This window comes from Ursus americanus, chromosome 21 (assembly GCF_024610735.1).
Source record: "Ursus americanus isolate L20-20 chromosome 21, mUrsAme1.1.p, whole genome shotgun sequence".
Lineage (NCBI taxonomy): Eukaryota > Metazoa > Chordata > Mammalia > Carnivora > Ursidae > Ursus > Ursus americanus.
Genome location: NC_142147.1, coordinates 47,808,016 through 47,830,788, shown reverse-complemented (window position 1 = coordinate 47,830,788; position 22,773 = coordinate 47,808,016). Strand labels below are relative to the sequence as shown.

The 22,773-nt window shown below is 57.4% G+C and overlaps 1 protein-coding gene across 3 annotated transcripts; it reads left to right on the top strand.

Annotated features, from left to right (window-relative positions):
* Nucleotides 1-1,658: 1,658 nt before the first annotated feature.
* Nucleotides 1,659-22,673, top strand: EXOC3L2 (exocyst complex component 3 like 2). 3 transcript variants are annotated; one of them, XM_087870903.1, is made up of 12 exons: nt 1,659-1,735; nt 5,328-5,866; nt 8,716-9,349; nt 11,795-11,906; nt 13,079-13,180; nt 13,283-13,383; nt 13,603-13,713; nt 14,952-15,087; nt 18,160-18,282; nt 18,745-18,900; nt 19,693-19,814; nt 22,010-22,673. In XM_087870903.1, exons 2-12 carry the CDS (start codon nt 5,344-5,346, stop codon nt 22,296-22,298), a joined length of 2,409 nt encoding a protein of 802 aa, XP_087727029.1. In that variant the 5' UTR covers nt 1,659-1,735; nt 5,328-5,343; the 3' UTR covers nt 22,299-22,673. The 3 variants fall into 3 exon arrangements, with proteins under 3 accessions (XP_087727029.1, XP_045666814.2, XP_087727030.1); XM_045810858.2 differs by lacking the exon at nt 1,659-1,735 and adding an exon at nt 3,577-4,243; XM_087870904.1 differs by lacking the exon at nt 1,659-1,735 and adding an exon at nt 5,004-5,066.
* The last annotated feature ends 100 nt before the right edge of the window (nt 22,674-22,773 follow it).

Genomic DNA, 22,773 nt, shown 5'->3' with positions numbered 1-22,773 from the left:
TGCCTGCCATTCCCCTGCTTGTACTCTCTCTCTCTGACAAATAAATAAATAAAATCTTAAAAAGAGAGAGAGAGAGAGAGAGAGAACTCTCTCCGCCCCCCCCAAAAGGGTGAATTTTATGACATGTGAATTACATATCAATAAAAAATTAAATTTAAAAAAAGAGGAGCTCTGAAGCAGCTGTCACAGCCCACAACAGGCCAGCTGGTTCCAGCCAGAGCTACTCATGGGTCTTCTGATTACCACGATCCACACTGACCTGCTGCTGAGGACAAAGCCCCCCCCCCCCCATCACTCAGTCACTCAAGTCACTCAACCAGACCCTTTCCCAGGGCCCATTGTCTGGCAAATCCAGTCCTTGATTTGAGGCCTTAAGACCTTGGAATCTTAACCCCTGACCCATGTCTCCCAGCCTAAGTGTCTACAGAGCCCTTCCTGGGGCCCAGAGAGAAGGAGTGATCCCTGAGCCCAGCCCTGACCCTAATCCCACACCAACCCCAACTTTGCCTAGTGCTCCCTTGTCCCAGGCCTAACACCAGGGACACTGTGCCTGAGCTCCAGAAAGACCACCTAAACCTAAAACCTTAAAAGTAACCCTAATCCTGCATTTAACCCCACCCGGTCCCCAACACATTCTCAGCCCCCACTGCACCTGCCATAGGCATCCCCAGCTTCCAATCCTTAGCTCTAATCTATCCCCATGTGTGCATTTGGTTAATAAATCTTTAGTGAGCACTTACTATGTGCCAGGCACATATCTAGGGATACAGAGATGAACAAGATAAGCAAAATCTGCTTTGAATTCACATTCCAGTGGGAGAGTCAGAAACTACACAAGGGAGGGACGCCTGGGTGGCTCAGTCAGTTAAGCATCTGCCCTCAGCTCAGGTCATGATCTCAGGGTCCTGGGATCAAGTCCCTCATTGGATTCCCCGGTCAGCGGAGAGCCTGCTTCTCCCTCTCCCTCTGCCTGCCGCTCCCCCTGCTTGTGCTTTCTTTCTGACAAATAAATAAAATCTTTTTTTTTTTTAAAAGAAAGAGCTCTATAAGGGAGTCAGAGAAATCTTATTCAAATTGAGGAAGGTGATATAGAGGAATTGACAAATCAGAGCCAGTCCCTGGGGAAGAGAGGGCATGGGGGGTGTGGAGAAGAGTTTCCGCTGCTCAGAGAATGTCTCCTTTGAGGAACGAATGCTGGAGCTGAGGCCAGGGTAATGTCAAAGGAGGGAGCCATGCAGGGACATGGGGACAGGGCCTTTTAGGCAGAAAGAACCACAGAGAACCACAATTCCAAAGCCATGCCCAGTGCCACCCCCTTTTGGCCTCTAATCCCAGCTTCTGGGCCAGCAGAACCTCCCTCCATGTCTCTACTCCAGAGTGAGGACCCCGAAGGAGAGCTCTGGGCCCGTGTCCAGCCTTGGGTGTCTCCCCAGGGTGCCCAGGATGGTGTTGTCACCTTGGAAGGCGTGAAGAGCAGGCAGGAGGGGGGGGCGATTCCGGGTAGGGGTGAGGGTGGGGGCTGGACTGTGGCCTTGTCCTTCCCAGCCCAACCCCAGCTTGGCCTAAAAGGGCAGACAGATAAAGAGTCCTTCCCGCCCCTGGCCCCAGAGAGGGAGGGGTTTCCTGACAGGAAATTGACCTCCTCTAACCCCCCCCCCCCAGTTCCAAGCTCTCAGCAGTTCTGAGGGCAGGACAGCCGCAGCAGGGACAGAGGGACGAAGGCACTGACTACGAGGTGAGTGTGCTGGAGGAGGGGGCAGGACCCGCATGCCCCAACCTGGGGGGCCCCCTGGATCTGGGCTGGACCACAGGTGCTGAGAACACATGCCCTGAAGCCAGGAGAGGCGGGGGTGGGGGGGTGGGGAAAGAGAGAATGAGGGGTCTGACCTCAGGAGGGTGCCAGCGAGAGGGCAGGAGGAGCTGGGAGAAGAAGGAGGGTGCAGAGAAGAATCTGGGGACCCTGGGGATCCAGAGAAGCTTCAAAGAAGCCGGGAGAGCTTGGACCATCAAGGGAGACGAGACCTGAGCCACGGCTGGGTCTGATGCCCTCTGAGCTCAGGTGGGAAGCTGGGCCAGAGAGGGATGGGGGCTTGGAGATGGGAGAGGAGACAGGGCTGGGATGGAGAGGGAGCAGGAGGTGGGGTTCGGAAGGAAGATGTACATGAACTTGAAACAGGCTAGCTGGTGACAGGACTGTCTGGGGGCAAGGTCTGGCTGGGGTTGTGTGGTCGGGGTCCAGCATGGACTCTGTGTGAGGGCTGTTCTCTCATACCGACCTGGGGACTGGAGGTTCTGCCTTCTGCAAACGGGTCAAGCTGCCCGTGGAGGGTTTAGGGCTTTGGGGAAAGGCTGGCAGCTCAGGGGCGGGGAGGGGTGGAGAGGGGGAGGAGCCGGAGCCCAGAGAGGGAAGCTGGTGGCCAAGACATCCTGTGGGAGGTCAGGAGGCTGGGGGCTTGAGGGATGCCTCGGAAGTGAGTCAGGGGCTGGGCACTGGGAGGCAGATGAGGGGGCTGGAGGGGGCAGGATGTCGGAGTGTTTGCAGGGGCGGGTGTTGGAGCCAGGAAGGGGAGAGACGAGGGGGCCACTTTTCAGTTGTTGAGGTGGGGTCTGAGGATGCTGGGAATGGTTTGAGGGTATGGGATCCAGTTTGAGGGTGGACGTGGGAGCCAGTGGTGGGGGGCAAATCTAGTTTGGGTAATGCTGACTTCTGTTAGAGGGAAGTGGGAGCCCCCCCGTTTTGAGGGGGAGGTGGGGTTTTGGGGGGATGATGGAGGCAGTTCTGGGGGATGGTGAAGCCATCTGTGGGACGGAGCATGGAGAAGCCTGTTTGGAAAATGAAAGAGAAATCAGCGTGTGGCGTGTGGTGTGTGTGTGTGGGGGGGGGCTAGTATCAATAGCCCACAGCCATGGGGGCTCCAGGCAAGGGTCGCCATGGTGACTGCCTCCCTTCAGGACAGGGGAACATGGAGACTGGAGAGAGGCTTGAGGAATAGCAGCTGAGGTCTAGAGGCTGAAGTCAGGCAGCAAAGAAGGGGGTCTCCACCATGAAAGGAGATGCTCTCCCTCACAGCCCAGCCAACTCAGGGCCCTCTGAGCATCGGCCTCCTTCCAGGTGCTCCACACACCTCCCCTCCACCTGCCCGATCCTGACCCTGTCCCTCACCTGCTCAGAACGTGTCCCAGTTCAAAACAACCTACATGTCCAGCAATAAGAGAACGTGTGAATGGCTGAGAGCCGACACGGTTTGGCCATAGCCCTACAGTGGAATAGCGCGCAACACTTGCGAGAAATCACCTAGAGCCACAGAGCGAGGCGTGGATACGTCTCCCATGTACGTGAGCTGAAAAGACAGCCCCTGGGCACCAGGTTGCTGGATACACATAGTACGATAGCATTTATAGAGTCTGAAACTGCGTGAAACAACACATTACTTCTGGCTACAAGTCTGTGGAGGCAGAGGGTAAAAAGTCGGCTTGGATGGATCCACATTCTGGATGCTGCTTTCCCTGAGGAAGGGCTGGAGCACGCAGGGTTGGGGAGGGGGGGTGTTCGGTGCATCGGTAATGCTTGATTCTTTAAAAAAAAAAAAAGCCAACCTGAACCAAATAGAGCGAATGTTTGCATTGGATGCTGATAGGATTGGAGGCATAGGGGGTGTTTGTTTTCTAAATTTTTCTGAATTTCTGAATATTTAAACTATTTCATCATTTTAAAAAGTGTCCTTCCGTGGCTCCCCAGTGTCCTTGGGAAAAAGCCCAAGTCCCTCCTCATGGCCCTTCGAGGCCTTGCATGGCTTGCTCTTTACTGACCTCTCCAGCTTGACTCCTCCTCACCCACAAAGAATGAGGTCCTTTCCTCCTACTTTGTTTCCTGTTTAGCACCCATTCATTTCCTGAGCGCCTGCCCTGGGAACTGGGGACACAGTGGTGACTGAGACAGCCTGACCCTGTCCTCTCAGGGCTTCACAGTCCAGTGGGGGACCCAGACTCATCCCCAGACAGTGACAACTCAGAGTGGGCAGGCCTGGGATGTGGGAAATCCTGAGGGAGGCGACTCGACTCAGCCTGGGCATCAGGGAGGGCTTCCTGGAGGACGGAGCTTTGAGGCTGGGTCCTAAAGCATGAATGGAGTGGGGAGAACAGGTTTCCCTGTAGAAGAATCAACAAAGTCTGACACCCGGAGGAGCCTGGAGCAAGGAGGAGGAGAATGTGGGATAGCACTGGGGAGGTACCCAGCTGGCAGGTGAGGGCAGCTGAATTTTGTCCTGAGGGCACTGGGGAGCCATGCAAGGTTAAGAGAAGGAGAGGGGTAGGTTTGTGCTTTAATGAGGTCCTCAAAGGTGGGCTGGGGCAGGAGTGGGCAAGACAAGAGCCTGGAAACCAGGAAGGAAGTGGGGAAACGGAGGGGGCTTGGACTGGGGCAGGGGGCCGCGAAGAGGGAGGAGATGAGGGACTTAGGAGGTGGGATGAGCAGACTTTGGGAGATTTCAAGCTCCAAGAGGGCAAGAACTGGGTCTGCCTTGACCACCACTGTGTCCCCAGTGCCTGCACCAGGCCAATACCTAGAAAGTTTTTTTGTTTTTGTTTTCGTTTTGCGGGGGGAGGGGGGAAGGTGGTAAAATCTACAAAACATAAAATCCACCACACGAACCACTTTTAAAGTGTCCAATACGGTGGCATCTGGTGCATTCACAATGTTGTCAACCATCGTCACTATGTACCTCCAGAACATTTTCATTCCCAAAGGAAACCGGTCGCTCCCCAGCCCCCTCCCCCAGCCCCTGGCCACCGCTCCTCTCCTTTCTGTCTCTATGGATTTGCCTGTTCTGGACATTTCCCAGGAAGGCTTTGCTCGAGAAATGAACGGAGTGGGGTAGAGGTGACGGGTGTGCTGGCGGGACAGGGGAGTTGAGGCAGGGGGCCACGTGAGTGACTGGCTCTCTGGGTACAGTCCCTGTGCTGCCTCCACCCTTCCTGGGCTGTGCCAGCTTTGGAAGGACCCTTCCCCTCTCTGAGCCTATTTCCTCATGGACTAGGACGGTCCACAAAGACGATGAACCCTCCAGGTAGGAGTAAGGCAGGGAAAGGGTCCGAATGCCAATGTTTGGGGGGAAACCCCGGAATCGACAGGTCTGGGTGTGAATGCTGGCTTCATCCCTGAATCGCTGTGGGACCTTGGGCATCGTCTGGAAAATGGGCATAATAATAGCACTAACCTCACGGGATTGGTGGGTGCTCAGACCAGGGCCTGGCACGCAGGGGCATTATTGTCAATCATCAACGCCACTACTGCCATCAATCCCACTGATGGACTGTTGTTTCCCCAGGTCCCTGCCTGTCAAAATGCCCATCCCGAAGAGTCTGGGGGTGGCAGACCCTAAGGTGCCCCGGGCGGGGACGCTGCCCCTGAGGTCTTCTCGGAACCCCTTCGAGGAAGTTCCAGGATTGGAAGAAGAGGAGGTTGGGGAGCTGGGGACCCTGCCCAACGGAACATCTTGTCGCCGCCGCGCCACCCTGGAGAAGCTGGCTGGCCTGGCCCCCTTCCGGTTGGGCTGGAGCCCTGGCCGGCGGGCAGGCAGCCCCGGAGATGGGCAGCCCCGCTCTTTCCTGGGCCGCATGCTGACGCCGGGGATACGCAGGAGCTCGGCAGATTTTGGTCTCCTGGCCAGGCTTCAGGGGACCCGAGCCCAGGGCGACGAGGAGGCAGCTGGGGAGGCTGCCCGAAGACTGGCCTTCCTGAGACTGGGACGTGGGCCCAAGCCCCGCCGGGCGTCATTGGCTGAGAGGGTGGTGCCCGCAGGCGAGGCGGCTCCTGAGCCCCCGCCCAAGGTCCCCGAGCCCCCAAAGATGAAGGAGCCTCTGTCAGGTGAGTTGGGAACCCCTGGCCAGACCTGGCCTCCACCTGTGACCCCACCTCCGTTCACTTCTCCAACCTCTGTTTGCCCAGCTCCACATGGGACACCAGTCTGCCCCCCTGGGGTCCTCATCTCCATTACCAAGCCCCCCTCCCCCACTCCAGCTCCAGCTCCACACCCACCCCCAGTCCATCCCACTCTCCACCTGCCACCCCTATTGGCTTCAACCTCACCCCCAGATCCTGGGATAAGTGAATCACCAACTTTGGTCCCATCCCCTCCCAGTCCCTTCCCTACCCCTAGTTTCAACCCTCCTTCCCTCCCTCCCTTCAAATTCAACCTCCATCCCATCTCCTTTCAAAGTCTCCCCATCTAACCTTGATCTTCTGCCTCTCCCTAACCTCCGTACCCCACCCCCTTCCCAGCCCCGGCCCCAGACCACAACACCCACCTCCACCTCCTCCCTCACCCCCACTCTCTTCTCCTTTTCCATCCCACTCTGAACCCCAACCCTAGCGCCATCCCAGTCCCAAACCCCCAGCCTCCGTCTTCAGCTTCATCCCTACATCAACTCACGTCCACCTTCCACCTGCATCTCCCAACTGCATCCCCCATGGTCTGTGTTCGGTTCCTGGGGCCACCATAGTCGTCGAGTCCCACAAACCAGGTGGCTTAATCTATCGAAATCTATTCTCTCAGTTCGGGAGGCCAAAAGTATGAAATCGAGGTGTTGGCAGGGCCACGCATCCTCGGAAACTCACAGGGGGACCCTTCCTCCTCTCTTCCTGCACCTGCTGCTTCACCAGGCACCCTGGGAGCTCCCTGGCATGGGGCCACCTCACTCCTGTTCCTTCGTCTTCCCTCGGCCTTCTCTCTATGACTTCCCATCATCCTCCCTCTGTGGGTGTCTGTCTCTTGTCCAAATCTCCCCTTTGTATCAGAACACCAGTCATACTGGATTAGAGCCCACCCTGTGATCTCATTTTAACTTGATTACCTCTGTAAAGACCCTGTCTCCAGATAAGGTCCCTATTCTGAGGTATGGGGGGTTAAGACTTCAAACACCCTTTCTCTTGGTGGAGGGGGGTTGCACAATTCAACATGGGACACCACACCTGTCTGTAACCTCAACCCCAAACTACCCCAAACCCCAGTATCTTCTTCAATGTCTTTTTGGTTTCCACCCCATACTTATTCCAACCTCTTCAGCCATCGCCACCTTGGAACACATCTGTGTGCTTATTCCCAACCCATCCCTCTGTCCAAATGCCATCTTTAACCATCCCTGTGCCCAAAGCCAGGACAACCGCCCGCCCACTGGGTCAGGGCTATCCCGCCTACACCTGCGACTGGGTCACCGATTTAGCCTCCTGCCCAACCCCCAACCCAGACCCATCTCAGCACCCACCTTCACCCCCAACCCCAAGCTAGCCTCCCCCTTGATTCTTAATCCCATCTCCACCCCAACCCAGAGTCCGGTCCGAACCCCCCATTCCCAACCTCCACCCTCGTTCCCGGCCCCAACTCATGTCCAAAGTTCATCTTCAAACTCACAACCATTACCACCTTCTTTCCATCCTCAACTATCACCTAAATCCACCCCCACCCTCGTCTCCACAGCCCCCCCAAACCCCAGGTGTCATTCTCAACTCCTTTCCCATCCCCTCTGCAGATGTCACCCCAACCTCACCCTCATCCCTTCTGTCGGTCCCATCTCTGATCCCCAGCCCTGGCTCCATCCTGCCTTCATTCACCCCATCCTCACTCCTAGCCCCCCCACTCCAGGGCATGCTGCCTCAGCACCGGGGACTCAGGAGAGCCCTTTCTGTGCACCCTGGACATCCTGGCCAGAAGCTATTTCAGCCCCAGCTCCCTGGGGACTGGGAGGGCACTTGAGGGAGTGAGGAGGGGGTGACTAGAGCCCCCGCCTTCTGGAAACGGATGGGCAGAAATAGCGCTGGCCAGGAAACAGTTTCTCTGCCAGGGAGGAAGTGGAGGGGGGTGGAGGTGTCGGGGTAACCCTGGGCCACCAGGACCCTCCCTTTGCCTTCGCGCAGAGGCCTCCCAACCTCATGGGGCTGGCTCTTGGGGGAGTCTGAACTCAGAGTCTCAAATCACCCCCACAGCTCTCCCACCCCCAGAAGACCCCCCATCTCTGGTCTTGCTAACCTCTCCCCACCTCCAAGCCTCCACTCTGCTTCCTGATCCACCCTCTCCCCCTACCTGGCTCAGACCGGCCTTCCACCAGCCCACCCACTGCCCAGATGTGTTTCTCTAGTTCTGATGCCCTTTTCCTGCCCTTGCCCCTCCAATACCCTGACCCCTTCTCATATCATAAACCACTCCCCAATACCCTCTGCCATCCCCTGCCCCCTGACCCTCTCCCTTCTGCCTCAACCCCTTACCCCCACTTCCCCCTCCCCCCGCCCCCTCCCATCCTCTTCCTAGTCTGATGATACTCTGGTCCTTTGACCTACTTCCCTTATCCAGATACCTATTCAATTGCCCACCCCCCTCTGCCCGTCCCTAACCCTCTCCCCTCCCTTCCCCCAGGTCCTGGCCCTCTCCCTCATTTCCCAAGCGATCCCTCTCTCCCCGCCCCTTCATCTCCTACCCCTCTCTGGTCTTCCTGTCCCTACTCTCCTCATCCTTCACCCCTGGGTTCCCCTCGACCTCCTTCCTCCCTCACCCTGCCCCCCGCCTCCCTCGCCCGACACCCGTCCCTCAACCCCTCCTCCCGGGACGTCCCAGACTCCTTTCTCGGCCCGTCACCTCCCCCTTCCCATCCCCCCACCCCCGATCCCCACCCCGGGCCTGCCCGACCTCTTTTCTCGCCCTGACTCCCGCTCTGCCCCCACAGTGCTGGAGATCCTGAGCCTGATCCAGCAGCGCGAGCTGGCGCGAGCCGACGAGCACATCTTGGAGCTGGAGGCCGAGGAGCTGGCGTCGTCGGGGGGCGGCGCGCCCGGGCCGCCCGGGGCGGAGGGCGCGGGCGGGGGCCGCCGGGCGCGGGACGTGGCGCTGCTGTACGAGGCCCTGCAGCGCGAGCTGTGGGCGCTGGTGCGCGAGACGCTGGCGGGCCCCGGGCCGGGCGCGGGCGCAGGGGCGGGCGCCGTGGCACAGCTGGGCCAGGTGCTGCTGCAGGAGGAGGCGGCCGACGGGCGCCGGGGGCCCGGGGCCGCCCGCAAGCTGCGCGCCCGCTGGGCCGAGGCGGTGGGGCGCGCGGCGCGGGAGCGGCTGGAGGCGGCGGCGCCCGGGGCGCCCGGGGGCCTGGCGGGGCAGCTGGAGGCGCTGCGGGCTCGGCTGCTGGAGGACATGGGCGTGGTGCGGGGCCGCCTGGCGCCCGCCTACCCCGCCGGCCTGGGCGCCTTCGGCGTCTACCTGCGCGGCTACCACGGCGCGCTGGCCGAGTGGCTCGGGGCCGCCGCCCGCCGGAGGCTGCCGCTGGCCGACCGCTACGCGCTGCTGCACTGGCACAACCAAGTGTACCCCAGGTGAGGCGGGGCTGGCTGCCCCCGGGTCGCCCAGAACCCCCTCCCCCGCCCCAACACACGCTCCCCCAGCCCTGGCCTTTTCACTTGCTAAGGACTCTTCAATCCTAGAATCTTCAAACCGTTGACCCTTCCGGTCCTCGGCGCTTGAGACATTGACATTCCGAGCCTCTGAGCGCGGTCCGCCCTGCCCGAGCTAGAACCATAGCAACATCCGTCTCTCCAGTTCTAACACATCAGGACCTTGCGGTCTGAGAACCTTAGCCCTGTGGACCCTTCCAGTCCAGGGACCTCAGCACCATCCACACTTCCGCCCTTGGACGTGCAGCACCACCAACCCTTGCAGTCGTAGAACGGTGGCACTGGTGATCTTTCCAGGTCTAGAACCTTTGTATGGTGGACACTTACACCCCTAGGACCTTAGCACCGTGGACCTTTCCAGTTCTAGAAGAAAAGCACCATTCCGCTCCTGCATCCTTAACACATCTACCCTTCCAGTCCTCAGCACTGTGACATTTACAATCCAAGCATCTGAGAGCTATTCAGCCTTCCTTGCTAGAACCTTTTTTTTTTTTTTAAAGATTTTATTTATTTATTTGACAGAGATAGAGACAGCCAGTGAGAGAGGGAACACAAGCAGGGGGAGTGGGAGAGGAAGAAGCAGGCTCATAGTGGAGGAGCCTGATGTGGGGCTCGATCCCATAACGCCGGGATCACGCCCTGAGCCGAATGCAGACGCTTACCCGCTGCGCCACCCGGGCGCCCGTCCTTGCTAGGACCTTAGCGACATCAGTCCTTCCAGTTCTAAAACCTCGGCGCCCCCAGCCGGAGGACCTCAGCATCTCAACACTTCCACCCTTGGAATCCTAGCGCTGCTCACCCTTCTAGTCCTAGAATCTAGGCATCTTCGATCCTTCTTGTTCTAGAAGCCTTGCATTGTTATTTTTCCATTCTTAAAATCAGCACCATTGACCCTTCCAGGCGTAGAACCTTCACATCATTGACAGTTAAACTCCTAGAATCTCAGCAACATTGACCATTGATCCGCACAGTCCTAGAACCCTAACACCGCCCACCCTTCCAGACTTAGAACCTATGAGCACCATTGGCCCTTCCAGTTCTAGAAGCTCAGTGCTGTGGACCCCTCCAGTCCTAGACCCTTAGCATCATTGACATGTATACTATTAGAATCCCAGTACTGTTCACCCTTCTGGTCCTAGAATTTAGCTCTGTTGATCGTTCTCATCCTAGAACCTTTGTACCATTGACCCTTTCAGTCCTAGAACCTTAACACCACTAATCCTTAAATATTAAAAACTTAGCGCCAACATCCCTAAAATCTTGGCATAGTTGACCCTCAGAATTCTAGAACCCCTACACTGCTCTTTCTTAGATCCTAGGGCAGTAGCCTTGTTGATTCTTCCAATCTTAGAACTTGAGCACTGACAATTTCAATCCTAGAACCTTTGCATCAATGAGACTTCAAATCCTAAACCTTAGCCTCATCCCCTCTTTAGAGCCTAGAACTCTGATACTATGGATCCTTCCAGGGTTAGGACTGTAACACTCTTGGTCCCTTGAATTCTATAACCTTAGCCCTTAGAACCTCAGCACCATTGATATTCCCAATCCTAAAATCTTCAAACTGTCGAGACTTTGGATCCTCAAACGTACCCCTTCTTGTGGCCAGGGGATGGAGAATGGTGAGCCATGAGTGGGTCACCTACACAGTCCAGGGAGAAGGGAGCTGGCCACACCCAAACCACATGTTGCCAAGCGAGTGGGCAGGGTGTTTCCTCAAACAAAATCATCCTGCTGTCACTAGAAGAATGGGAAAGCAACAGCTAGTGACATCGACCTCCTAGATCCCCTTTGGGAATATGTGTTAAGGACACTCTCCCACCACCTAGGAGAGACGGAGGCAGGACAGGGAGTCTGGAAAGCTTCCTGGAATAGCGGGGCAGGAGTAGGAAGACGGTGCTTCTGGCTGAGAAGATGCCACGGGCAAAAGCTTGGGGTGCATGTGGGTGGGGGGGATAGGGAGACTGATGGTATCACGCAGGCCAGGTGTGCAAGACTGTAGTATCGGGGAGTGAGGGCTGGACCGGGGAGGCCTCCAAGGCCAGGTGAGGTGGTAGGGACAAGGAGCGGAGGTGGGAGGGAGCTTCTGTCTGGTGAAGATCATGGGTGAGATATTGCGTGCCAGACCATCAAGCCTGGACTTGACCCCTGCAAGTCTTGCCCGGACACCATTCATCAGGGAACTGACTCAGAGAGCTGGAGCCAGGGGAGCAACAATTCCAGAGACTTCCTTTGAGGGATGAGCAAAGCCAGTCCCTAGAGAGGAAGGGAGTGGCCCAGGGTCACAAACACACTGGGTGTGGAGGGGTTCAGTTGCCCAGATCCCCCTCTCACAGACCTCCCTGTCTTTTGTTCCCCCATTCCCAGAGAGGTCCTAGGGCTGGTGGACCTGGTAGCCCTGGAGAATGGGGAGCTGGGACCCCTTCTGTCTCCCGGCACCCTGCGGGGCTTGGAGGATGAATGTGTCACAGACGTTAAGGTACTGGGGGACTTGGGAGCAGGGGGCTCTCTGCAGGGAGGGAGGGCTCTCACTGGGTTTAGGGGCCTCTCCTCTCCCCCTTTTGCTACTCCCATTTCCCTCTTCCGCAGACTTCTGAATTCTGCCCCAAAGACACAGAAACGTAAGCCCGTACTGATCACTTCTATTTTAGGTTTGCTGTTGCTACGCAAGCAGCCAGCCAGGCATAGAGAGCATCAGTAAAGGTTCGATACATTCCCATACTTCAAATCTTAGAGCAAGGTCAGCCACAGAAGCTCAGCTCACAGTCACAAAGACTAGCCGAAGGAGGGCATCAGAGCAAGCTCTGCACCCAAGCCGGGCAGACAGTCAGTGTGGTTAATAACTGGCCAGGCATGGGTACCACTCAGCAGAATGGTCCAGCCATGAACACCCAGCCTGGCCACAGGGCTGTTTCCCACCTGAATGCCATCCTGCCTCAGCCATAGGAATTAGAATCTTTGTAACCTAAGAGCCTAGAATCTCAGACTCCAACATACCTAGATTCTCAGATTCATCGAAGGGAACATGGGACCAGAGAACCAGAGATGCATGAACCTTAGAATCCCAGACCCTTGGAATTCTGGAATCATAGAATCTGACTCTTGAGCAAATTGTTTGGCAGAACCTGGGGACCAGAGCCTTAGGACCGTCAAATAATGAGACAATAGACCCTCAAACTCTCTGGCTATCAGATGGAGGATTCCAGGCTCTTTTTAAAAAAAGAAAAAGATTTTATGTATTTATTTGAGAGAGTGAGCACGAGTGAGAGAGAGCACGAGTGGAGGGAGTGGCAGGCAGAGGGAGATACAGGCTCTCTGCTGAGCAGGGAGCCCTGTGCAGGGCTCCATCCCGGGACCCTGGGATCATGACCTGAGCCAAAGGCAGATGCTTAACCAACTGAGCCCCCCAGGCGTCCCCAAAAACTACAGACTCTTAGTATGAAGCTCCAAATCACAGACTTAGGGATGCAAAGGGCTGGGGAGGTTTTCTGGACCAGCCTCCCTCCTCAATGTAACCTTGACAAGTTCAGGAGTAGAACCAAGCAAGACATGCTTGGGGCTAAGGTGTGGGGACCATGGTGGGGGGGGGAAGGAGGGAGAGGCTCCCAGGCGCCCCTGACTCCTGCCTTTCCCCCCACCTTCCCACTCCAGGCTCAGACGCGCGCTGCCCTGCTTCGGGTGCTGCAGGAGAATGAGGAGTACTGGGGGAGCACGGAGGACCGGCCCAGCAGCCTGGCGCAGGATGTGTGCGAGGTAGGGGGTGGGGAAGAGGAAGGAGAATCAGCGGGAACGGTGCCTGGGTGGGAAAGCAGGACCTCCCCCCTCCTCACCCCTTCTCCTCTCCATGGACCGCAGCTGCTGGAAGAGCATACAGAGCGAGCACCCCGCATCAGCCAGGAGTTTGGGGAGCGGATGGCCCACTGTTGCCTGGGGGGGCTGGCGGAATTCCTGCAGAGGTATGTAGGGCGGGGGGGGGGCAGGGGCACAGGGCTGGGGTGGGGAGGCATCAGTACCCAGGATCCAAAAGAGAGAGGAGAGATGGAAGGCAACCAAGTAAGAAAGGGCAGGGGCGCGTCAGTGAGGATCACAGGCTTTGCGGGGCCGAGTGCCCAGCCAGAGACTCTTCTCCAGCGGTGATCCATCTGTCACACGCCCACCCTTTCTCCTGTCCCCAGCTTCCAGCAGCGGGTGGAGCGATTCCACGAGCATCCAGGAGTACGGGAGCTGCTACCTGACACCTACATCAGCAGGACCATCTCCCTCGTCAATTGTGGGCCCCCACTGAGGTGAGAGCACACAGTGGGGGTGGGGGTGGGGAGAGGGCCAGTGGCCCTGACAAGCTGAATGGGGGTGCCCAGATTCCAGGCAGGGATCCCAGAGCTCGCCCAGAGCGACAGGCACATGGGGCCTTAGAAGCATAAAACCCTAGGCAGTCCTAGAAAGAACCTTAGCATCACAGAGCGCTAGAATTCTGGAGTGATCGGAACAAGGGAGTGTTCTAATTATAGACACCTAGAAGCCAGACTCGAACACTCTAGGAATTACAGATTTCTTTTTTTTGCCTTTTTATCTTACTCTCCTTTTTTATTAACTCATTCTTCATGCATTTGAAAAATCGGTTATGCATTCACATGGGTCAAAATTAGAGATACAATAGGGCATACAGTGCAAAGCCTCCCTCCTACACGCTCCCCACCTTGCTTATTGCTAGAGTCTGCCATATCTCTGCTGGGGCATTTGATATATTTACCCGTAAATACGTGTAAATAACTCTATGCGTGCATATGCATACCTCATGCATATGCATATTTGTGTGTGTTCATATGCATATTTCATGTGTACACTACATCTATATTCACAAGTGAATATATTTCACTGTGTGAATACATATTATTCCTTTTCCTTAAAAAAACAAACAAACACCTGCAAGTGGTAGACCATTGAACACACTTTTGTGCCTTTCCCCTTAAGAGCTTGGAGACTTTCCTGTTAGCACATGGAGTTCCCACATTTCCTTGTAAGATCTGAACTGTGCTCCACTGTTTAGATATACCATCATGTATTTACTGTCCCCCATGAATGGAGAGTCAGCTCCACCCTTTGGCAGAGAAAAACCTGGCACACCTGTCAATTCCCACAAATGTGGGGACCCTGAGGGACACATGCCGGGAAAGGAGCCTGCTGGGATTTGGGGCAGAAAATGCCAAATTGCCCTCAGACCAGGTTACGGTCCTTTCAGTGATGGAAGGTCATCATTAAGAGAAATGGGAAGGGTAGGATTTCAGAATTAGAGATGTTTAGAATCACATTCCACAGAGTTTCCACATCCCCCCAGCCTCCCAGATATCCCCTGATACTGCTCAGCCCCCAGACTCTCCCCAGAGCCCCTGACTTTCCCCAGCTCCCCATCTGACCTGTCCCTCCTGTGCCCCACAAACTAAGTCCATCTAAGGAGGGAGAGAGGTCCCAGCAGTTGAGCTGAATATTGGGGCTCCTTGACTTTTGGCTCCTCTGATCCCCACAGAGCTCTGGCAGAGCGCCTGGCCCGGGTGGGGCCCCCCGAAAGTGAGCCAGCCCGGGAAGCAGCAGCCAGCGCTCTGGACCGAGTGACCCGGCTCTGCCACCGAGTCCTGGTTGACCTGCTGTTCCAGGAGCTGCAGGTGAGTGAGGCAGGGGGCTGGCGGGGGGAGGGGTATGTGTGTACCAGGACAGGGGAGCACCCCGCCAACCTGCAGTTCCTTTCAGCCCATGACTCAGTGTTCAGGAAGCAGGCAGGCGGTAGGGGGTGATGGCCTGTTTGGGTCATTTGGGGGGGCAAAGGGGGCTGCAGGAAGGAAGAGAGGGGAGGATATGGTCAAAAGGAGGATGGAGAGCTACCAGCAGAAGGGGCCTTGGGGATTGGGTGGAGCCCCTCCCCACTGAGGGCCCCCAGATCCCTGCCCAGCCTCTCCTAGATCCCAGAGCCCTATTTACCTCGGGTCTCCTGCGTGTGCCCAGAAGGGGCGGCAGTCTGTGGGGTCGGAGGTGGGTGAGAGTATGGGCAGAGCAGTGGGAGTGTCTGGGAATGAGACAGAGGTGTGTGTGTGCCTGGCCGTAACACACGCTCGATCCACATTGTACATCCCAGCTCACTCAGAGCTAAAGCTAAAGTCCTTCCTGTGGCCCCCAAGTCCCTGGATGATCTGACCCTTCCCTCTCTGACCTCGCCTCCTCCCGCCTGCCTCCTCCCTCTGCTCCTGCCCTACCAGCCCCTCGTGGTTCCTTCACACGACAGACATAGTCCAGTACCTTTGCACTTGGGGACCCTTCTGTTTGGATTCCTCTTCCCCCCAGCAGCCACATCGTTCCCCTTCTCCCCTCTTTCAAGCCTTGACTCAGATGTCACCTTTTCCCTGAGACCTCCTTCGACTGCCCTATTTAAAATAGAAGCCCCAAGAGGAGACTCCCTTCCCCACTCCCTGCTATGTTTTTCTCCAAGCACTTAGGGCCACCTGCACTCTGCTATGGCCTTTGCTTTTTTTTTTTTTTTTTTCCTCCTCCTCCCCAATCCAACTGCTCCCACTGGAATGTTAGCTTCTCAAGGGCAGGGTTTGTTGGAATGTTTCTAAAATAACTTTTTATTATGGAAAATTTCAAACATACACAGAAGCAGGCAGAATGACAGAATAGCCTCTTGGTGGACCAGCTCCAGCCAGTTAACAACGCCTGGCCAATCTTGTTTCACCTCTCCCCTACCCCCTCTACCTCCCCACCCCACCCCTGCCCCCAGATCCCCGACATCCTGTCATCATCTTTCAACACTTCAGCCCGCATGTCCAAAAGATAAGAGATCCTTTTTTAAACGAGCATAACCACAGTGCTGTTTCCATACCTAACACAGGGAACAGTACTTCCCCAATATCAGCAAATATCAGATCAGTATTCAGACTCCCTGGACCTGCTTACGATGATCAAATGCTTGGAGTTTTGTTTGTCTCATTCCGCACTGTGTCCCCCAAGCGTTCTCCGTGTGTCCCCAGCCACCCACCCATGGCTGAGCCACAGGAAGGGCTCAGAGAGTGTTTGTTGAGTGACTACATGGATAGGTGTGTGCGGGGAAAGTGAGCGAGTGGGAGGATGATGGGGGTGCTGGGAAGGGGATACGGTCTTTATTCCTGGCCCGGCTGTGCTGCGTCCAAGTAGGGGGACCTGGGGCAAGTCACTGGTCCTCTTGGGGTTTCTGTTTGCTCATCTGGAAAATGGACACAGGAATTCCAGGCTTCCCAGGCAGCTGTGAGAAAGCAGTGATCCCGGCTATAGAGTGCTTAGCTCAGTCCTAGACCACGGGTTCCGGCTGATACCTTCCTAAAAATACAGGGTTTATAGGAACAGAGACATGCCCTCAGCCCGGCGCTGCAGCGAGAGCATCAGCTCATTTAATTCACGCCTGCTTTTCGACAAAAGGCCCCATTTTGGGAGGTTCAGACAGCTGGGCTACCAGGTTACCGTTGGAATGAGAGAGTAGGAAGTGGATGCAGGGCAGAATGGGATAGGACCTGCTTTAGACCCCGTGGATGCCAACCCTGGATGTCCCCAGCACCTCACATTCCCCAGGGTCCACCCAGACCACAGCACCACTTCCCCCAGATCCAACTGCTTGTCCCAACTCTTGGATTAAGTCCAAGGGCCTCCCTCCCCTCCCCCCACAGAAATCCTATGAATTCTACCCTCTGGGCTCTGCTTTCTCCCTCCTCACCCCTCTTACCCACTTCTTTCTCCCCTTCCTCTCCTTCCAGTACCCCGCATTTCTGCCTCAGCCTGGCCCCTCCCATCAAGATCTCTGTATAAGCCTGAACCCTGCCATCTGCTCTGAACCTGCAATGGCTCCCCGGTGCCCTCAGGAGGAAGCTGGGGCTCCTTACAGCCCTGTGTGCTCCAGCCCCACCCACCCACTTAGCCCCATCTCCCCGTCTCCCTGTCACCTGTTCCAGCTTCAGGGCTCCATGGAACCGCGCAGTCACACAGGACCCCCTGCTTGGAAGAGCCCGAGCTTGCTTTGCTGCCCTGCCCTTGCTGTCTTGAAGTTATTAATAATTTTTTAAAAGATTTTTATTTATTTATTTGACAGAGAGAGACAGCCAGCGAGAGAGGGAACACAAGCAGGGGGGGTGGGAGAGGAAGAAGCAGGCTCCTAGCGGAGGAGCCTGATGTGGGGCTCCATCCCAGAACGCGGGGATCACGCCCTGAGCTGAAGGCAGATGCTCAACGACTGCGCCACCCAGGCGCCCCTTGAAGTTATTAATAATTTTGAACAAGGGCCTTCCGTTTTCATTTTGTACCGGCCCTGCAAATTATATAGATTGTCTTGCCAGCCACACTGACCCTGTTTCTGATCCTCTGACATGAAAACCCCTCTGAAATCCCAGTGGATTTCACGCCCCTCCCACACCCCTCACCTGGCTAACTACCACCATCCTCAGGCCCCAGCTCTGGTGTCGCCTCCTCCAGGAAGCCCTCCTTGACTCTCTGTGCTGACTCAGGCATCCGCTCTGGGCTTCCTAAACTCCTGTGTTCCCTCTTCCCAGCCCTGACCACTCTGGGAACAGCTTTGGGGATGGTCTGTCTCCCTCCCTGGACCGTGCGCCCTCGGAGGGCACAGCACTGGTCCGGCTCTCCTCTGTGGAATTGGTAAATGGAGAAAGACGGGGGAAGAGAGGAGAGCTGAAGCCATCCCCCCATTCTGTCCCACCTAGCCCCACTTCAACAAGCTGATGCGCCGGAAGTGGCTGAACAGCCCGGAGGCCCTGGATGGCATCGTGGGCACGCTGGGCGCTCAAGCCCTGGCCCTGCGCAGGATGCAGGATGAGCCCTACCAGGTGCGCGGGCTGGTCGGGGGAGGGATGGGCGTGAGAGTGGGGGAGCGGGAGCACTCCGCAGGGGGGAGACCCCTTCAAGGTGCGGAGCAGCCCTCTCCGGTGAGACGGGCGGCGCTCTGCGCGGGGTCTGCGGGGAGGCAGATCCGCGGGTACTGGGGTGTAGGATGGGGTGCGCACACGTTTGGGGCCTCTGGGAGGTAGAACTCCCGAAAGTGTGGAGAGGGGCTGGGACCGGGCACCCTTTGGGGGCCGGCAGGGGGTGTCGGAGAGCGGATGAGGGGGCAGAGGTCACCGTTGGGAGTCGGGAGGGCTGCTTGGGGGGCCGGGGGCGACGAGGGGGCGCGGCGCCCTGTGGGCAGGGGAGGGGTTCCCGTGGGGTGCCCGGAGTGGGCACGGGCGGGTGGGGAGCGGGGAGGGCGTCACCGGCTGCTCAGCAGCCCTTGCGTCTCCCCCGGTCCCCAGGCGCTGGTGGCCGAGCTGCACCGGCGGGCGCTGGTCGAGTACGTGCGGCCCCTGCTCCGCGGGCGCCTGCGCTGTCGCTCGGCGCGGACCCGCAGCCGCGTGGCCGGGAGGCTCCGGGAGGACGCGGCGCAGCTGCAGCGGCTGTTCCGGCGGCTGGTCAGTGCGGCCCGGGGGCGGGGGGCTCCGAGACCGCGGGAAACCTGGGCTCCCGAGAACCCGGACCCGATAGCCGCGGGCGGGGGGCTTAGAAGGAGGCCTTCACCCAACTTTCAGTACACAGTGACACTTTGATCCTGGCCCTGCACGCGGACAAGTCGGCTTGCTCCCGGCGCAAACCGGCATCGTGTGCCCTGGGTCCGGTGGTGGTGATTCGATCAGTTCAGTCCTGCCCAGTGTTTAGGATCAGTTCAGTCCTGGCGCAAAGCTCGCACTCCCGAAAACAGGGGCCGTTCTCCTGAGCACAGAGAGAAGCTAAACGCAACAGAAACACAAGAATCTTGGCGTTCCCAAATCCAAGAATTTAAAACGACCAACTCTTATTTGTACCCAGTTGTAATCAGCAGGACCGGAAGGGCTTCACTCATCCGCATTTCCAGGACTTTGTAGTCTGCAGTACTTGGAATCGCGGGGGGCGAAGGGTGTGTCATTTTATTGGGAACGCAGGGAGACCTCTCGCCCAAGTAATCTTTTCCCCTAAGGGTCACCTTTTGCAAAAGAGCTCTAGGTTTGGAGGGGTGTCCCCGAGCCCCTGATGATCCCCAACACTGGGAGTAGATACATTTAGATTGGATTTGTCTTCAAATTTCCAAAGCTTCCAGATCCTTCCAAACCTCTGATCACGGCCTGTCCTCTGCCCGGCTTTACTGAGAAAACGGAGGCCAGGAGGGGTGCGGTTTACCAGGAGGGGGACCTGGGGCCAGAGTGTGAGCCTGGGGCCTTCCCCTGCAGGAGTCCCAGGCCTCGTGGCTGGACGCCGTGGTGCCCCATTTGGCTGAAGTCCTGCAGCTGGAAGACACGCCCAGCATCCAGGTGGAGGTGGGGGTGCTGGTGCGGGACTACCCGGACATCAGGTGAGAGCCCCCCACCCCACCCCCACGCCGGCCTGGCCTCTTGTTGCTCGCACTGCCGCCGCCAGGCCGAGGACTCCCGGCCTTGGCATCCGTCCTGGCGTTTCCTGCTCTTGGGCGAGGGAGGGAGGCGGCGAGCGTGTCTGACGGCCGTTTCCTGCTGGAACCAGGGCATTATTAATACGATTTCCCTCCTTCTCCTGCCGCCGCTGCCGCCGCCGCCGCCGCCGCCGCCGCCACCAGGGCTCGCAAACAAACAGGCAGTCACAGGAAGCCCAGGGCAGGGGGGCGCGGGGCCGCCGGCGGCAGGAAGGGCCAGCCCAGCCGGGGAGCCACGGGGGACACGGGGACACGCACGGGCACAGGGGAGCACACGCACTGGGACAGCAGCAGGCGCCGCTCAGATCCTGGTGGGCGTTTCCTCTCAGTGGGACCCTCTCCGAGCCTCTCCCAGGGGGATAATAGTACTCTTCCCATAGGATTGTTGGGGGGAATTCTCTCATCCTCGGTCAACACCAGCATTACCCTGGTCATCCACCAGGACAGCAGGACCAAGACCAAGTCTTGTTTATTGAGTCCTTATGTCAGACCTAAGAAAGCATGTTATCGGCGCACTCTATAAGTAGGGCCTATAATAAAAGTTATTTTAGAAAATGATATTCAAGTAATGGCAGTGCTGTTCAAATGCTAAGCATCCTTAGAGGCTGGCGGGAATTAAGCAGATTATCCCAAATGGCACAGCCAGCAAGTTGCAAAGGCGACACTTGAACCCGGGGCAGGCTGGCTCTTACGCTGGTGCACCTGATTGCCACCCCCCACCCCATGCCATTGGTGGTGGCAGTCCTGCAGGGCTCTTCAGCTCTAAGACATTCTGTGTAGCCCCACAACACCAGGGAGTGAGGCCCCAGCAGGGTTTAGGCTCCAGGGTTGAGGGCTTGGAGGGGAGGGTGAGGATTCTGGAAGCGATGCAGGAAGGACAGTTCTGGCTCTGGGGTGTGGGGCTCTCTGTCCTTGGGAAGACACGGAGCCCTGGAGTCCTTGGAGGGGGGGAGTCAGCCTTCCTCTTGGACTGGGGCTTCTGATTTGGCATCTGCTTCTGAACACGAAGCTCAGTTTGAAAGCTCTTGAGCTTTTGGAGTGCTTCCAAAGCCGACTTTGGAGCTTGTCTGGGCCACATTTTTGGATGAGCAAATTTTGGAGCAGTGGTGATTTCAAACCAGGGGTGTGGGGAGGGGAAGACGCTGAGCTGCCTTGAAGGGGGTAGGGAAGGCCCCAGAGCTCTGTCTGAAATGAAAGTTCTGGAAATGACTGTTAGGGTCAGGCTCTTGAGTCGAAATGTGGGGATGGTCCTGGAGTTTTGGCCCCACCATCTGTTGCTGAGATGGGGGTGAAGGGAAGGCTCCGTTGTGATAGATTTAAGGGCAAGGGTTGGAAAATAGAGTTCGTTTTGAGACAGAGTTTCTGGGTGAGGGGAGGGCCCCCTACCCCCAAGGTTAATTTTAGAGCACGATTCTGGGGCTGGGGTCAGCGGTGATAAAGGGGATGAAGGTACCATCCTGCATGGGCTCTGGGCTGACAGATCTTGAGTTAGTTTTGGATACGGGCTGGGGAACTGCAGTGGCGGAGAAGCTTCCAGACCTGGCCTGGGGGGAGGGGGAGGTGAGGGTTCGGATGGGAATGTGGGTGAGCCCTCCTGGGCAGCATCTGAGTGATGGTGGGGGGGTGTTGGAGTTTGCGAATGAAGATGAAGTTAGGGTTGCTGCCGATCCCGGAGCTCAAGCAGGTGTGAGGGGACCAGAAGGAAGCCCGGAGGCTGTCTGAGCTGAGTTGGGGCTGAAGATTGAAGGTTAATCAGGAGCTAAGACCAGGCGGCAAAGGAAGACTCCTGTGCTGGGTGGAGAGTGAAGGTTCTGGAATCAGTTATGAGTGGAAGGATTTGGAAATGGTTGGCAGCGAAGTTCTGGAGGGCATGCTGGTAGGAGGAGGGTCTGGGGGGACTAGAAATGGGGAGGGACTGGGGGCTGGGACGGGGAGGGCTGGGGGGCAAGTATGGGGAAAGGACCTGGAGAGGGGCTTTAAAGGGGCGCCAGAGCTAAGGCAGGTTCTGGGACGGATGGGGGCCAGGTGGGGTTCACAGGTGGGCTGGTGTGCGTCTGGCATAGAGAACCCCATGCACCTGTCCCTTCCTCTCCCCCCAGGCGGAAGCACGTGGCGGCCCTCCTCGACATCCGCGGCCTGCACAACACAGCCGCCCGCCAGGAGATCCTGGCCGTGGCCCGGGACCTGGAACTGTCTGAGGGGGGAGCCCTGTCACCCCCTCGGGACCGTGCCTTCTTCTCAGACATCTCCGTGCCCCGCCCACCTTTCTGCCTCGGCCTCCCTCTCTTCCTGGGCCGCCTTCCCCTCTCCCGGATGGCCAGGCCTGGTTTGGCCTGTCTGCCCCGGCTTCGGCCTCTGTCTCCATCACGGCCCCCTACCCAACGCTGAGACTCTCCCAGCCCTCCACCTCAATGCCCCCCATCTTTGCTGCTGACAAACCATCCTCCTGTATGGGCCCCCTCTTGACTCCCTGACTGGGACCACAGACACCCCGGGGATGGAAAGATCCTCAGAGGTCTTTTCGGCCATCCTTACACCCCCCCGTATAGAAGAGAAACAGGCCGGAGGGAGCAAGGACTTTCCCAAGGCCACGAAGCTCATTCCCAGCACCAGCTCCCGGCCAGTGTGTGGTGGGTGGCGTTTTGGAAGGCTCTACAGAAGTATCCCAGGCCCCCCCTTTCCCCTCACCTCAAGGTCTGGCCCCAGTCCAATGTATTAAGGAATGTACGATACTTAGAATAAAGAGGTTTCTATTTAACACAAGGAAGGGCTGAGTCCCCAGTGTGTGGGGGAGGAAGGACCGGGGGCAGGGCCCAGGGCCAAGGGCTTCTCACACGCCCGAGGCTGGGCTGGGGTCCAACTC